Source organism: Nycticebus coucang, chromosome X (assembly GCF_027406575.1).
Source record: "Nycticebus coucang isolate mNycCou1 chromosome X, mNycCou1.pri, whole genome shotgun sequence".
NCBI classification, from domain to species: Eukaryota; Metazoa; Chordata; class Mammalia; order Primates; family Lorisidae; genus Nycticebus; species Nycticebus coucang.
The window spans coordinates 165,419,811-165,433,538 of NC_069804.1; the positions used below are offsets into that span (position 1 = coordinate 165,419,811).

Sequence of the window (13,728 nt, forward strand, 5' to 3'; positions counted from 1 at the left end):
AGGTCATTACAAAAGTTTTGAGATACACAAAAATCAAAAACCGTAAAATCCATATATGCATGGAACAAATGAAGCCCTCCCAGCAACACCAATAAGCCAGGCAAGCTGGCCCAGGGGAATCTGAAAGGACACTGTTGACTAACTTGGAAGTGAAATAATGAATCATACCACAGCATGTTTCAAAACTTTCATAGTGACTCGCATATTCCATACTGCATTATGGTTTCAGGGGATCTGAGCTGTTAAAAGCTTCTTTCCACATAGTACCCATGATGACACCGGATAGAAAATGTGATCTTCAGAATCCACTGGTAAAGGCCAGGAATCTGTTCCCCAGGGAAGAAATCCCCAAAAGACTATCCAGAGAGGAAGGAAAATGTGAAGGGAGCACCTCACACAGGTGGAGATCCTACAGCCTTCTGATTTCAAGGTAGTTCTTTTTTAAGCACCAAAGGAGGCAAGAAAAGCTTCATCTTTCTCTGCTGCACCCAATGGACTTTTTTGGTAAACTTTGGGTTCAACAGAATGGCTGCACTTAAGGCCACATGGGGTCTTAAGACCTCAGGTTCCCCACCCCTTGGGGGTTGCTTTACCACCCAGGAGTTGTAAACAGGAACACCCAGCTCACACAGTAGGAATAGCTGCCAGACTTGGTAATGAAGAGTTCCTAGCTTAGATGAGGCACAGGAGATAGGACTTCTGACAGGGATGGGATGCATTTGTGTTGATTCAGATGTATCTAGAAAGCTTTACAATGCTCTAGGGAGAGTAGTTGTCACCATTTTCATAAACACCTGACCCTAAAGACCAGGGATAAACAAGGACCTGGCCTTACTACAAATAAAAAGTAGTGAAATAAAGCACATTTTAAGATTTGAAAGTAAAGACTCAGAACATTTAAGAGATGAGGATTAAAAAACACAGTAACTAAGATTTGAAATGTTCCCAACAAAAAGAAATGATAAATGTTTGAGATGATGGATAGCCTATATATCCTGATTTGATCACAGCACATTGTATGCATATATCAAAATATCACACATACTCCATAAACCTGTATGATTATGTATCAATAAAAATAACTTTAAAAAATAAAAAACACCCACAGTAACTGCATGACCACGTGTACCCAGACTTTAAAAGGCAAGTGGGTTTTCTTCATCCAGGGCAGACCCTAAATGTGAGGTTTAAAAGGTCTGGGGGATGGAGGAGGAGCGACTGCTAAAGGGCACAGGGTTACTTTTCAGGTGATAAAGATGTTCTGGAATTAGACAGTGGGAGTGGTTGTACAACCTTGTGAATGTGCACTTTAAAACAGCTGAAATGAGGCCAGTTGTGGTGGCTCACACCTGTAATGCTAGCACTCTGGGAGGCCAAGGTGGGTGGATTGCCTGGAGTTCAAGACCAGCCTGAGCCAGAGTGAGACCTCATCTCTAAAAATAGCCGGGTGTTAATGGCCAGTGCCTGTAGTCCCAGCTACTTCGGAGGTTGAGGCAAGAGAATCACTTGAGCCCAAGAGGTTGCTGTGACCTGTGACGCCACAGCACTCTACCGAGGGCGACAAAGTGAAAAACTGTCTCCAAAGAAATAAATAAAATAGCTAAAATGACAACTTTTACATTATGTGAATTTTACCACAATAAAAAGACACTTTAGTATTTATAATACGCTTTGACTCTAGGTCAGAGCCATGCTAGGGAAGGGTGACAAACACTGAAATAACTTGTAGGAAAACCAGTTTCAAAACATACATCTTTCTGTTCCAAAAGTGGAATTCTGCCAAATCACCAACTAGATAAAGAGGAAAATCAGAGGATTTGATTACTATTTTATTGAACTTGCTGGTTGCCTGGTGTTCACAGCTTGGCTAACAATTGGTGTCACCTTTATAAACTATCAGTGCATTTTAAATAATTATAATTAAAAAAAAAACCTTCTTTTGTCTGCAAAGTTTATTTCATATAGCATACATTTATAAGGAGGTGTAACAGTGTTGCAACATGTGGCATTTGTGCAGAAGAATATCAGAAATTCATTTGTTGGGTGATTGCCTCTGCCCTCTATATTAAAGAGCAAGTGTAGAAAAACAGTTTCTAAATCTAAGGCACCCTGCTCTAAGCTATAACAAACGTACAGAACTTACAGTAGAAAAAAACCAGGAAATCAGAAAAATTATTACCTCTTTTTACTAATCCAAGACTGGTGGCCAAAAGGAACACTGGCCTGGTTCTAACTATTTGTAATTCAACACTGAAACTCATTAGCATTAAGATAATTAACTGGGATTGAGTTTTATGGAACCCTATATCCTGTGTGTGTACATACGTGTGCGCGCATATCCACGTGTGTATCCGTGTGCCTATCATGGGGACTGAAGGACAACACTGAGCCCGTACTCACAGGCACCAATGGCTAGAAAAAGGCAAGCAAATTTTGGTTATGTATCTCAAGCCCAAAACTCAGAAGGATAGGACTGTAGAATGGCAGCAGAAAAATACTTTAAACATTAAACATTTAGAGGAATTGAACATATTCCAAGAGACATTAGCTAAGTATTGTTTTATGTACACAATAAAAATAATACATGTTTTTGTAAATAACTCCCAAAATGTACTTTAAAAGGAAATGCTGAGAAAAGTGTGAAAGATGCTGACTGCTCAAATATTATACCTTCAGAGACTCCCAGCGTTTGAGGGTATCACTGCCTATGCACTCACTGGCAGAGATGACGACAGAACTAAAAATATACATATGAAATGGCAAAATACAATTTGCTGTATTTTGCAACCTTCATTATTGTATATTTGAAAGAATCTAACACAGCTCTGGTGAGTAATCCTGAGTCCCTTGCATAATCCATTATGTTCTCTGCAACGTCAAATGTAAGATTTTAGTTGTTCCAATTAATGTTATTGGTAAACAGAAAAAACATTACTTCAAGATTTCAAATATATACTCAAAGAGAGTTAGTCCTTAATTAAGATTCTTTTAGAAACTTGACAGTTACCATTTTAGGAAAGCATCCCTGATGCACACTCATTCCTGCACACACATTGGTAGGAAAACACAAGAATGAGAGACAATCGTGATTTTTCAAGGAAAACAAACCAAAATGACTATTTACTCAGAACTCTTGCTTATACACAAGAGAACAAGATGATATAAACATCTTCTGAGATGCACGTCAAATTGATCTTTTGATATTTTCTATTTTCCTTTTTTTTTTGATGTTCATTTCCTTTGCCAGGTTCAAGTCAGAAGCAGGAAAATTCTGGAAGATGGACCTGGGGGTCGAGCTACTCGGAGCAGGTGTATTAATCTCCCAGGCTGCATGAGGTTTAGTCATCTGACCAGAAGTAAAAAGAAAAGAAATGTTAGTAAAGAAGATGCTGCTCTCCTGGAAACTTGGCCCTAGCCTTCCTTTGGGACATACCCAGGACCCTTGATGGCCCCAACCCCAGAGTTGCTGACACACTGGTACTTTCAAAATGTCCCCCACTTCCCCAACTCCCAAATGTGCCCAAGTTATTTCTCTTAATTTCAAAGAGAGCGCCTCAAGGAAAAAAAAAAAGGCCTTTTGGTTTTGAAACACAAATCGAGACTAATTCAAATATCTCCCTAACCTTCTACCCTAAAAGGATATCTGCATGTTTGTCAAGCAGCCAGTGGATAGAGAGCTCAAGAGTCTGAGTTTGAAAAGACTTCCTTGAGACAACCAGAAGCAGGGGAAGGTTCAAGGTCAACAGCCTTTCAAGCAAAAGGGAGATGGGATGAGGCCTTACCTGAATGAGAAGAAGCAGGTTTGCTGCTTGTCTCCTCATCTAAAGATGTTTGGGGACTTTGGCAAGATGTCATAGAATCTTCCAGATTGTGTTTGTGGCTGTCAGGAGGGATATGTGACACTGATGGTTCTGGGTGACTTCTGATGTCCTTCATCTTGTCACAGATCCACTCCTGGTTTGAATTCAAACTCAGGGAAGATCTTACGGTGTTGCTGGTTCTGTTTACTTTTCTGGTTTTTGTTGTGTGTCTGGTTGGTCTTTTGGTGGATGGTCTGGAAAGAGATATTTTGGTTAGAATATTGATTATTCCTAAATCCCTAATTCCCTAACTAAGGCTCGGTGTTGAAGGAAACCATATTCTTTTATTTTTTGTTTAGATAGCACCTCTCTCTGTTACCTGGGCTAGTGTGTAGTGGCATACATAGCTCACAGAAACCTCAAATTCCTAGGCTCAAATAATCCTCCACCCTCGGGCTCCCAAGTAACTGGGACTATAGGTATGTGCTACCAAGCCCAGCTAAAAAAAAATGCTGTATCATTTTAATTTACTTCTAAGAAATGCTTTGGAAGTAAATAAACTTTCAGAATCATAGATCAGGAAGGATGGAAGGAACCCAAGAGATCACAGAACACATTAGTTTTCAAATCACAATAGAACCTTTGTAAGTTGACCACCCAAGGGACTTTAACAAACTGGTCAACATAAGGAACTAGGCCTACTGTACTGATACATACATGAGGTATATGACTGATCTATGGAAATTAGGTCAACTTATGGATGTGGTCAATATAGGGAGGTTCTACTGTGTATCTAGAAAGGCTCAGGGTACCACTGAAGCACCAGAAGGTAGGGACACAGCCATAAAGGTTATCTATCTAGCTCCAGTGCTCTTTCCACACTATCTGCTTCTTAGGAGACTCTGGCTTCCATGAGCCTTGTTTCCAGACTCCTGTCTCCAGGTTCACGTCTTTTCAGGAAATCACTTGAATAAGTCCCCTTCCAAGAATCTCTTCCTGCTTTCCCAACGAACATCTGACCCCATTTCCCCATATGTAACATGAGGATATTACTATCAAACTCAGAGTCACAATGAGAATTAAAATACTACATAGGTAGTATAAAATGCCTGGTATACAGCAGTCACTCAATTAATGTCCCCTTCTCTGGCTTTTATGAGACAACGTTACCCATTGTGAACAAAAGCAGTTTAGAGTCAGATGTATGTGGGTTTGAATTTGGGATCCACCCTTTCAGTTGTGTGATGTTGAACAAATAAGGCCCCTAAGTCTCTCTGCAGCTCAGTTTCTCAGTTTCTTTGCACAAATGGGGATCATGACCCTCACCTAGCAAGGCCATTTTGTTTCTGTGAAGTGTCTAACATTGTGTTTAGTACAAACTATGAGCTCAATCAATAATGTCATTTAGCATTCTAAGAATGCCAATCATAATCCCCCAGTTTATTTGGATAATTTCACTGAGTGACTTACCTTGAACTTTTCATCTGTGACAAAGGGTCTCTCTCTCTCATGCCTTTTTGTCTGAAGAATTTCAAATCGCCATTAAAATATGTTCTCGTCTCTTTATGAACCTGGCCAGTAGTGGCTTCTAGAAACATCAGCCTGTGTGACATTTTCTTGGCTCTGAGTTTGGTAGGTGAACCTCTGCCATTTTGAATGGCTAGGGAACAAAAAGAACAAAAGTAAAACTGGAATTTCAATGACAAATTCAAGAAAAAGTGAAGGTCCTGGTCCTGATAGGATGGTGAAGGTAGGCAGAGTCAGGCACCAATATTCTAGTGAAGCAGCCCTGCAGCCCCCGAGCTGCTTCACCTTCCTGAGTCAGGGCCCATACCACTGCCCAACACACACTTGCTACCTTGAAGGAACTTATCTTCTTTCCCTTGCTAGGAAAGAATGTTGGACCAGAGGCAGGGCTGCCTCAGTTTCTCATGCCTCCCCCTGATCACCGACCTAGCCAATTCCACCTCTGAGTCTGGTCTCACCTCTAGCATTACCTCCTACCTTCAGCTTTCCTCAATGTCCAAAGGCAGACCAAGGGGCTTCTACTGCTATGTTCTTCTTGAATTTTGATCAAACCTCTTTTAACTCAATAAATCTGTGGTAGTATCATTATTTGTTCATGTGTCTGTCTTTTCACTGGCTATGGCTCCTTAGAGCTGAGGGTTACATCTTTTCATCTCTGCATCCCCAGCACCTAGTAGAAGACCTGACTTACCTGTTCAAATCTGCCTACAGAATCAATATGGACAAATAGTGTTTTCTGAAATGCCAATTACTGCTACTATAAAGTGGTTCCTATTCATAAGGGAGTCAGCAATACATTTTGGGAGGGCACTCATAGCGTGACACATTTCAATTTGTCTTACTGAGGCAGAAAGTAGAATTCTACCTGTGGTCAATCACAGATACTTTATGAGGCTCTGAACTATGAAATGCCAGATATTCAACTAAGAAAAAGCTGCCACCTATAGTCTATTAGCACGACCTTTATTGTAACAGCAGCTAATATTTATTAAGTATTTACCACATGTCAGACACTACACTTAGCATTATAGAGATTTATTTATCTCATTGAAATCTCATGTCCACCCCAGGAGAAGGACATTAGCTTCTCCTTTTTCAGATGGGAAAACAGCACAAAGAGGTTAAATGACCTGCCCAAAGCCACACAGCTCAGAAACAGAGAAGACCTGCAAATGACTCTAGGCATTCTAGCTTCTCAATGCTGACTAACAGAAACATTAGGACTAAGCAAACCTGATGGAAACATGTCATCGAAAGAGGAGTCATCATCGTCACTTTCAGACTCATCCTCATCGTCGGCTTCATCCTCATCATATATTTTTCTGCTGGATGTTTCTGCAGCCTATGATTAAAATAGAAAATATAATTATTTCTAATATTTAATCATCCTGGCTAAAACTTCAAAGTCAGATTTCAAAGTTGAATTAATCACTAACTTTCATCATTTCAACTAAAAGTAAAATGTCTAACTAGACCCAAGAGTTGATAAGAGACAGGGACAGGTAGCCCTAGTTGCATCTTTCAGCTAGGAAATGACACTCAAGAATGAAAGATTTCCTGAGCAGGACTCAAGGGATTAGAGCTTTGGGTTGGTATTCATTCTCTGTCTGCCAGGGATCCTCACTAAAGCAGAGTAGGGTCAATCAGTGAATAGCTAAAAACTTTGGGCTGCTGCTTGACGTAAAACTTCTCAGGCCCATGAGTTGAATGAACCTTGAGATGGTAACTTCCATAACTTTTTAGAAATGATGTTTCTGGGCTACGTGTGGTGGCTCACGCCTATACTACTAACACCCTGGGAGACCCAGGCAGGTGGATTCCTTGAGCTCATGAGTTTGAGACCAGCCTCAGCAAAAACAAGACCCTGTCTCTAAAAACAGCCAGGCATTGTGGCGGGTGCCTATAGTCCCAGCTACTCAGGAGGCTGAGGCAAAAGGATCAATTCAGCCCAGGAGTTTGAGGTTGCTGTGAGCTATGATACCATAGCACTCTATCAAGGATAACAAAGTAAGACTTCGTCTAAAAAAAAAAAATAAAAATAAAAAAGATGGAAAGAAATGTTTCTACTCTAAATTCTCATGCTACTTAATGAGAATCACTTAAGCCCAAGAGTTTCAGGTTGCTGTGACACCACGGTACTCTACCCAGGGCGACATAGTGAGACTCAGTCTCAAACAAAAAAAACCTAAAGTGTGGAGGAAAAAAAGGCCTTGAATGCATGTGTTCCATTAAAAGACATGATATTGGGGTACACATATGATACACATATAATAATGAAACAGACCTTAAAAGCATTCACCATAAAGAAAAGAAATGGTAGGGCGGTGCCTGTGGCTCAAAGGAGTAGGGCGCCAGCCCCATATACCGGAGGTGGTGGGTTCAAACCCAGCCCCGGCCAAAAACTGCAACAACAAAAAATAAATAAATAAATAAATAAATAAAATAAGAAAAGAAATGGTAAATCTGAGTTCATTAAATTAAGTTTCTCAACAAAAACCTCAAACAATAAATTTCTAGTTCATCAAAAAACATTAAGAGAATGCAAAGCAAACTATAGCATGGCAGAATTAACCTGCAAAACATATATTCAAAGGACTCTTTTTTCTTTCTTTCTTTTTTAATCCAAAGGACTCTTAATCATAGTAGGTGACAAAATAGGAAAATGAGCAAATGACTCAGAAAGGTACCTTACCAAAGTGAATCTCCAAATGGCCCATAAACATATGTAAAAGGTACCTGACTTAGTCATCAGAAAATGTTGATAAATTCAACAACATTAAAATGAGGCACTTCTATCCAGCAGAAGACAACATTAAGACAAGCCATAAACTGCAAAGATACCTGCGACACATAAGCAAAAAGCAGCAGTATCTAGAACACTGAAAGAATTATGAATAAGAAAAAGACAAATCAACTGAAAAGTTTTAGGTAAAAGACCTAAAGCAGCATTTCACACAGAAAACATGAAAGCGAACTAAAACCATGAAAACACACTCAACCTTTCTAACATTAGGGAAATACAAATGCGATACTTCATCTCATTACTACCAGGCTGGCAAAAAGGTGAAGCAACAGAAATTCGGTAGTAGTAGTACAGAGACTACCTTGGAGACATTTGCATCTGTCTTTCTCGTCCGCTTCATAATTTCCTCAATTCTCTATTTGAAGGAAAATAAAAATTCAAACAGGAAAACAGATTAAAAACCAAATAGTGGTCCTGAAAGAGTTCATTATCTTCATTTCACAGAGGTGGACAATGGCAGACTTGCTCCCAAATCACAGGCTTAACCAACAAAAGGCTTGGGGGGGGGGGCAGCTGGGTTCCCATTTCCAAACCTGGTTTCAACTACAAAATGCCTTGAACGGTGACAGTGGTACTTGCGTACTTGTTATCAAAACACAATCATCCAAATGATAACATCCCATTCCTAATTTTGTACATATGGAAATTCATCACTTAGACTAAGCACATATTACTACAAACCAGTTAGAGCTTACAATACGATTTTAATTTTAAAAGACCATTTCTGAAGCCAATGTTAATGAAAATAGATTTTTTTTTACTAAAGAGAGAAGACAGGAGGCAGAGAAGGAGTGTTCTAGGGAGGGATAATTCTCTCCCCTGCATACATTTCTTTCCCTGGAGATGAAGAGAGCTGCTGCTCCCTTGCTGCCTCAGTGTCACCAATCTATTAAGAATCTATTAACAGAGGCCTTGGGGCTCCCAGATGACCTCCCTCCCGTGTGTCCCTACCTTACAAACGGCCTGCGCTTTGGCCTCTCAGAGAGGCCTGTATTCTCTGCTTCTTTCCATGCAGTTGCTGCAATTTCCATCACAGTTTCAAAGAAATGCTAATTTCCAGAAAACCCCACCATGATAGGAATAATTCTGTTCAAAGAAGCTTTGTTTTTAGAGGTTTGATGCATTAATGCATTGCTATAATGACCACCAACAGTCCATAAGGAAGAGATATGTATGGTCACTCAGAAGAAAGCAAGCCTTCTAAATGTATGTAGGAGAGGTCAGATCCTTGAATAAGAACAGAGTATAGTGGGAAAACAAGCAGGAGTTAGTGAGCATGTACCTAGTTTGTGATTTTCAAAATTATGTCCTCATATCATGTACCCAACATTGTTTTAAACAAAGAATCAAACCCCCCAGACAGCAAGTACCTTTTTTCTTTCTAATCTTTCATGTAAATTTTGTAACATAATTCTCTCATGTTCCTTCTTGCGTTTGTCCGCTTCCTCTTGAGCCTTTATTTTGTTCCCTTTCTAGGAAATTTGTATAAAAATATTATTAAATCTCAATGTATCTGAGTTACATCAGAGGACTAGTTTAAAACTTAAACAGTAAAATGTCATCTAGCATAAAGGTAACTTTTTGACTGAGGGACACACACAAACACTGATAGACTGTAAGTTTTCAAAGCACTAGTTAGAAAGCATAAAACTAGGCTAAATGTTATCTTAAGGATTCAGGACCTCAGGTATCATTATGAACATCAAGCCACCTTACTTTAAAAGTATATTGTGGAACTTTACCACAGAAGCCAAAAGCCTTTTATTTCTTGCAAGTACTCAGAAGATTCTTAAAGGTAGCTTCCTGAGGAATTCAAGTGAATACAATCATTTATGGACCTGTAACCAGTTCTGATGAATGATGGACTAAATGTAGGACTATAAATTGGGCTATGATAATAATTCTAACTGATCATAGCCTGAGCTCAGTTTGGGGATTTATTTACCTGGTGATTTAAATTTAGATAAGCAAGACATTCTTTCTTGTTAATTTAATGATTTGAAACTTTAAGTGGTATTCATTATGCTTTATCTTATCTGTTGGTAGTGTGTAGGGTGAGCTGTGAGTGCTGTGTATAGCATCACAGAATACAAGATGGGGAAAACTGACCTATGATGTTTAATTTGTGGAAGCAATTTATATTTCAAGCTAAAGAACTACTAATCTACAATTTGCTGCTTTCTACTTGTTTCGCTTGAAAAACATTCTGGGATTTTCTCAGGGTGGCTGAAAATGACCTGCAGTATGGGGTATGGGGTAACAGGAAGATTATAATATAAAATTGCAGCCAGAGAATGCTCTGTCTGCCATCTCCTTTCTCAGAGACACAGATTTTTGCTTTGCGTTCCAACTGAACTTCATAATCTGGTTCTCATTCCATATGATAAAGCATCAAGCCAGCAAACCTGCAGTAGTCCTTCTTGGTCTTCTTGATCCTGACATTCTTTCTTCTGTTTTGTATCCTTTTGTTGCTGCTCATCTTTGAGTTTTGGTAACTCTTCTGCTTGCCCTTCAATGGTTTTCTCTGCCACATCTTTTGTTTCCCTAATGACAAAGAGTATTTAAATAACTCTTTAGTACTTATTTTGTTGTTGCCATATTCAGCTTGCAATATTGAGTTTTCATAGTGAAACTGCTTGTGTATAGTAAAATAAATATATTTACACCAGATTCAATACATTTTCTGTGTTGTTATTACACAGGATTTATGTAATTCCACCCTTTTTAAATTGAGGAAACTAACCTTTGGGAATAGAAAAAGATTTCTATCAAGTAGTGGACTAGTTTGCATTTAAAAAAAACACTGGGCCAGGCGTGGTGCCATGGTAGCTCATGCCTATAATCCTAGCAATCTGGGAGGCCAAGGCAGGTGGACTGCCTGAGCTCACAGGTTCGAGACCAGCCTGAGCCTGAGTGAGAACTCATCTCTAAAAATAGCCAGGCATTGTGGCAGGTGCCTATAGTCCCAGGTACTTGAAAGGCTGAGGCAAGAGGAGCACTTGAGCCCAAGAGTTTGAGGATGCTATGAGCTATACGCCATGGCACTCTACCAAGGGCGGCAAAGTGAGACCCTGTCTCAATAAAATAACAACAACAACAAAAAAAAAAAAACCCACACATGCACAAATATAAGAGAAATAATCATTCCTTAACTGTTTAAGGTCTTATTTACACGTGCTCACACTCAATCTTGTGTGGGGGTAACAGGAGTAATTTAGACAGTCTGGTGTTGCACCAGTATTTACTGCATTCAAATGCTAAATAATCTGTTTACATAAAGCAATGAATAATATTAAGTCATACTTTTTTGCTATTCACAATATTCTCTTCTCTTTTCTCCCAAACCCATAAACAAAATGTCTGACATAAAGTATATGGACAGTATATGATTGTATTTCAGAGAACATTTAATACTTAAAAGCAAAGTCAGTACTGCTGTTATTCCTTGTGGCCAGTGGACGGAAGTTTACATTACAGGGCCCAACATAAAACAGGCTTCAAGATGGAGCAAGAAAACTTTTGCTTTAATTTGCATGTGAGACTTGCTGCCCACAGGAAATCCTTCCACCAAAGACCCGCTGGCCTGATGAGACTCAATTGTCACAACGATCACTGGAAAGCACCCAAAGTAAAACATGAGTAAGTATAATTTCCAGGTTTACAAATTCTAAAGTTACATGTCTTTTAAAATAAAGGGACTGACACACAAACGTTCTTGTGTGATTACTTTTGTGCTACAGCTAAGAGACCAAACCTTGGACATGAATTTGATATTTATGCATTATTTGTGCCACACCTTAATGGCATGTGATGTATGGAGACCATTGTTTCACATACCATGGTCCTCTCTGCTCAGCCATTTACAAGGGCATGAAATGCTTCCTATACTTTCTTTACTTTTTTAGAAGGCAATGAGGAATTTCTGATCTTCACTGAAGAAAGTCAGTAGCTCTTTGAGAATTTAACTTGAGGGTAAGTTTCACTTTCAAAATTTGGGCCCCAACCAAGATTTTGGTAAAGGAAAGATGACTTTGTACTGACCTTGGCTCCTTTTCTTGCCGGAGTCTTTCCTCTTCTTCTTTTTCTCTTTGCTCCTGAACAAGGCGGCATCTTTCTCCCAAAATTTTTGTTGCCTCCTCAGCACTCATAGTCTCTAGTGTGCTTTTATTACCAGACTCTGGTTTAAATAAACATGTGCAAAAATTAGTTTAGGGAACTTACTGTCCCTAGGTTCAACAAAGAAGTGTAATGCAATCCAAAACAATTAAAAAACCAAGCAATATATGCATAGTCCAAAATTTATAAAGCACATGCAAACTATATGTATCACATTTTGTTCAAATTGCCTCCATAACAATAGAAGTAGCTTTTTGTTTCCTTTTAACAACTACTGTTCCAAAATTAAACAGTGTACTTCTCCTTTGGTTTTAGCTGTTTTGAGATAATGGCATCAATTGACCCCATAGTAATAGAGTAAAGAATACTGAATATAGAGGAAGACAAGATTATGCTTGGTCCAAATGAAGGGTACAAGTATCTTAAATACTCAACTAAACAAAAATACATCTGGCATATATTTTGACATTTGTGCATAATTTTTACTATGTAATTTCTACTTAGCTAAACTTTGATATTAGTATATGTGTATATATTTAGTTGGTCATAAAGTGGCTAACTAGATAACAAAAAACCCAAGATTATGAATAAAATAAACTATGTGGAGGTACATTGTAATATTTTAGTTTATGTTACTAATTTATTTTAAACAAATCACATATGAAAATCAGAATTTTAAGATGTATCAGGAATGAATAATTTATAATAAAAAGGTGATTTCTATTATAAAGAATTCACTGTGGAATTCCTTAAAAAAGCAGTGTCCATGGGCTGGGCAAGGTGGCTCATGCCTATAATCCCAGCACTCTGGGAGGCCAAGGCAGGTGGATCATCTGAGTTCCTGAGTTTGAGATCAGCCTGAGCAAGAGCAAGACCCCATCTCTACTAAAAATGAAAAACTGAGGCAAGAGGATTGCTTGAGCCCAAGAGTTTGAGGTTGCTGTGAGCTATGACATCACGGTACTCTACCGAGGACAAAGTAAGACTCTGTCTCCAAAAGAAAAGCAATGTCCATGGATATTAAGAATGTGAAACATAGCAAAGAAAAGAAGGCAAAATAACAACATGGCACTTTCAGGAATACTATACAAATCGAGGCATACCACTTTACGGCATGTAAACAGAACTAAACCTCCTGAAGAAAATCTGCTCATCCATGAATTGTTTGGTGTGTTCACTCCAAGAACTACCCAGTATCAGATGAGACTGCAGGAATGACCTAGACTAACCCTCTCATTCAATGTACTTTTAACAGTGGCTTCAAAAATGAATTTTCCAAAACAGAGGGGTAGGGGAAGAAGCTCTTGCTTCTTCCAAGGACAAGCAAACAGAAGAAATAGTCCTATGTACCAATGGTTGGTGAAATTCTCTATCTAAAAGAAAGATCACTCTCAATTGAGGAATAAAATGAAGTTGACCATTCCCAAATTACCTTAAGATTGTCTGTGTTGCTAAAATAAACTTTTGTTTTTTTGAGACAGA

At 38.8% G+C, this 13,728-nt stretch overlaps 1 protein-coding gene across 4 annotated transcripts in view; it reads right to left on the reverse strand.

Moving 5' to 3' along the window:
• Positions 1-1,844: 1,844 nt before the first annotated feature.
• Positions 1,845-13,728, reverse strand: part of MAP7D3 (MAP7 domain containing 3) — a 38,508-nt gene continuing 26,624 nt past the window's right edge. For 3 of the 4 annotated variants that reach the window (XM_053580030.1, XM_053580028.1, XM_053580029.1), the window contains 8 exons: positions 12,172-12,307; positions 10,536-10,674; positions 9,501-9,602; positions 8,432-8,485; positions 6,561-6,669; positions 5,271-5,460; positions 3,783-4,054; positions 1,845-3,346 (listed from right to left, as the gene is read on the reverse strand). In XM_053580030.1, the coding sequence (XP_053436005.1) occupies positions 3,339-3,346; positions 3,783-4,054; positions 5,271-5,460; positions 6,561-6,669; positions 8,432-8,485; positions 9,501-9,602; positions 10,536-10,674; positions 12,172-12,307 (1,010 nt within the window). In that variant the 3' untranslated portion in view covers positions 1,845-3,338. The remainder of the gene's footprint in view (positions 3,347-3,782; positions 4,055-5,270; positions 5,461-6,560; positions 6,670-8,431; positions 8,486-9,500; positions 9,603-10,535; positions 10,675-12,171; positions 12,308-13,728) is intronic. The other variant, XM_053580027.1, reaches the window with a different exon arrangement.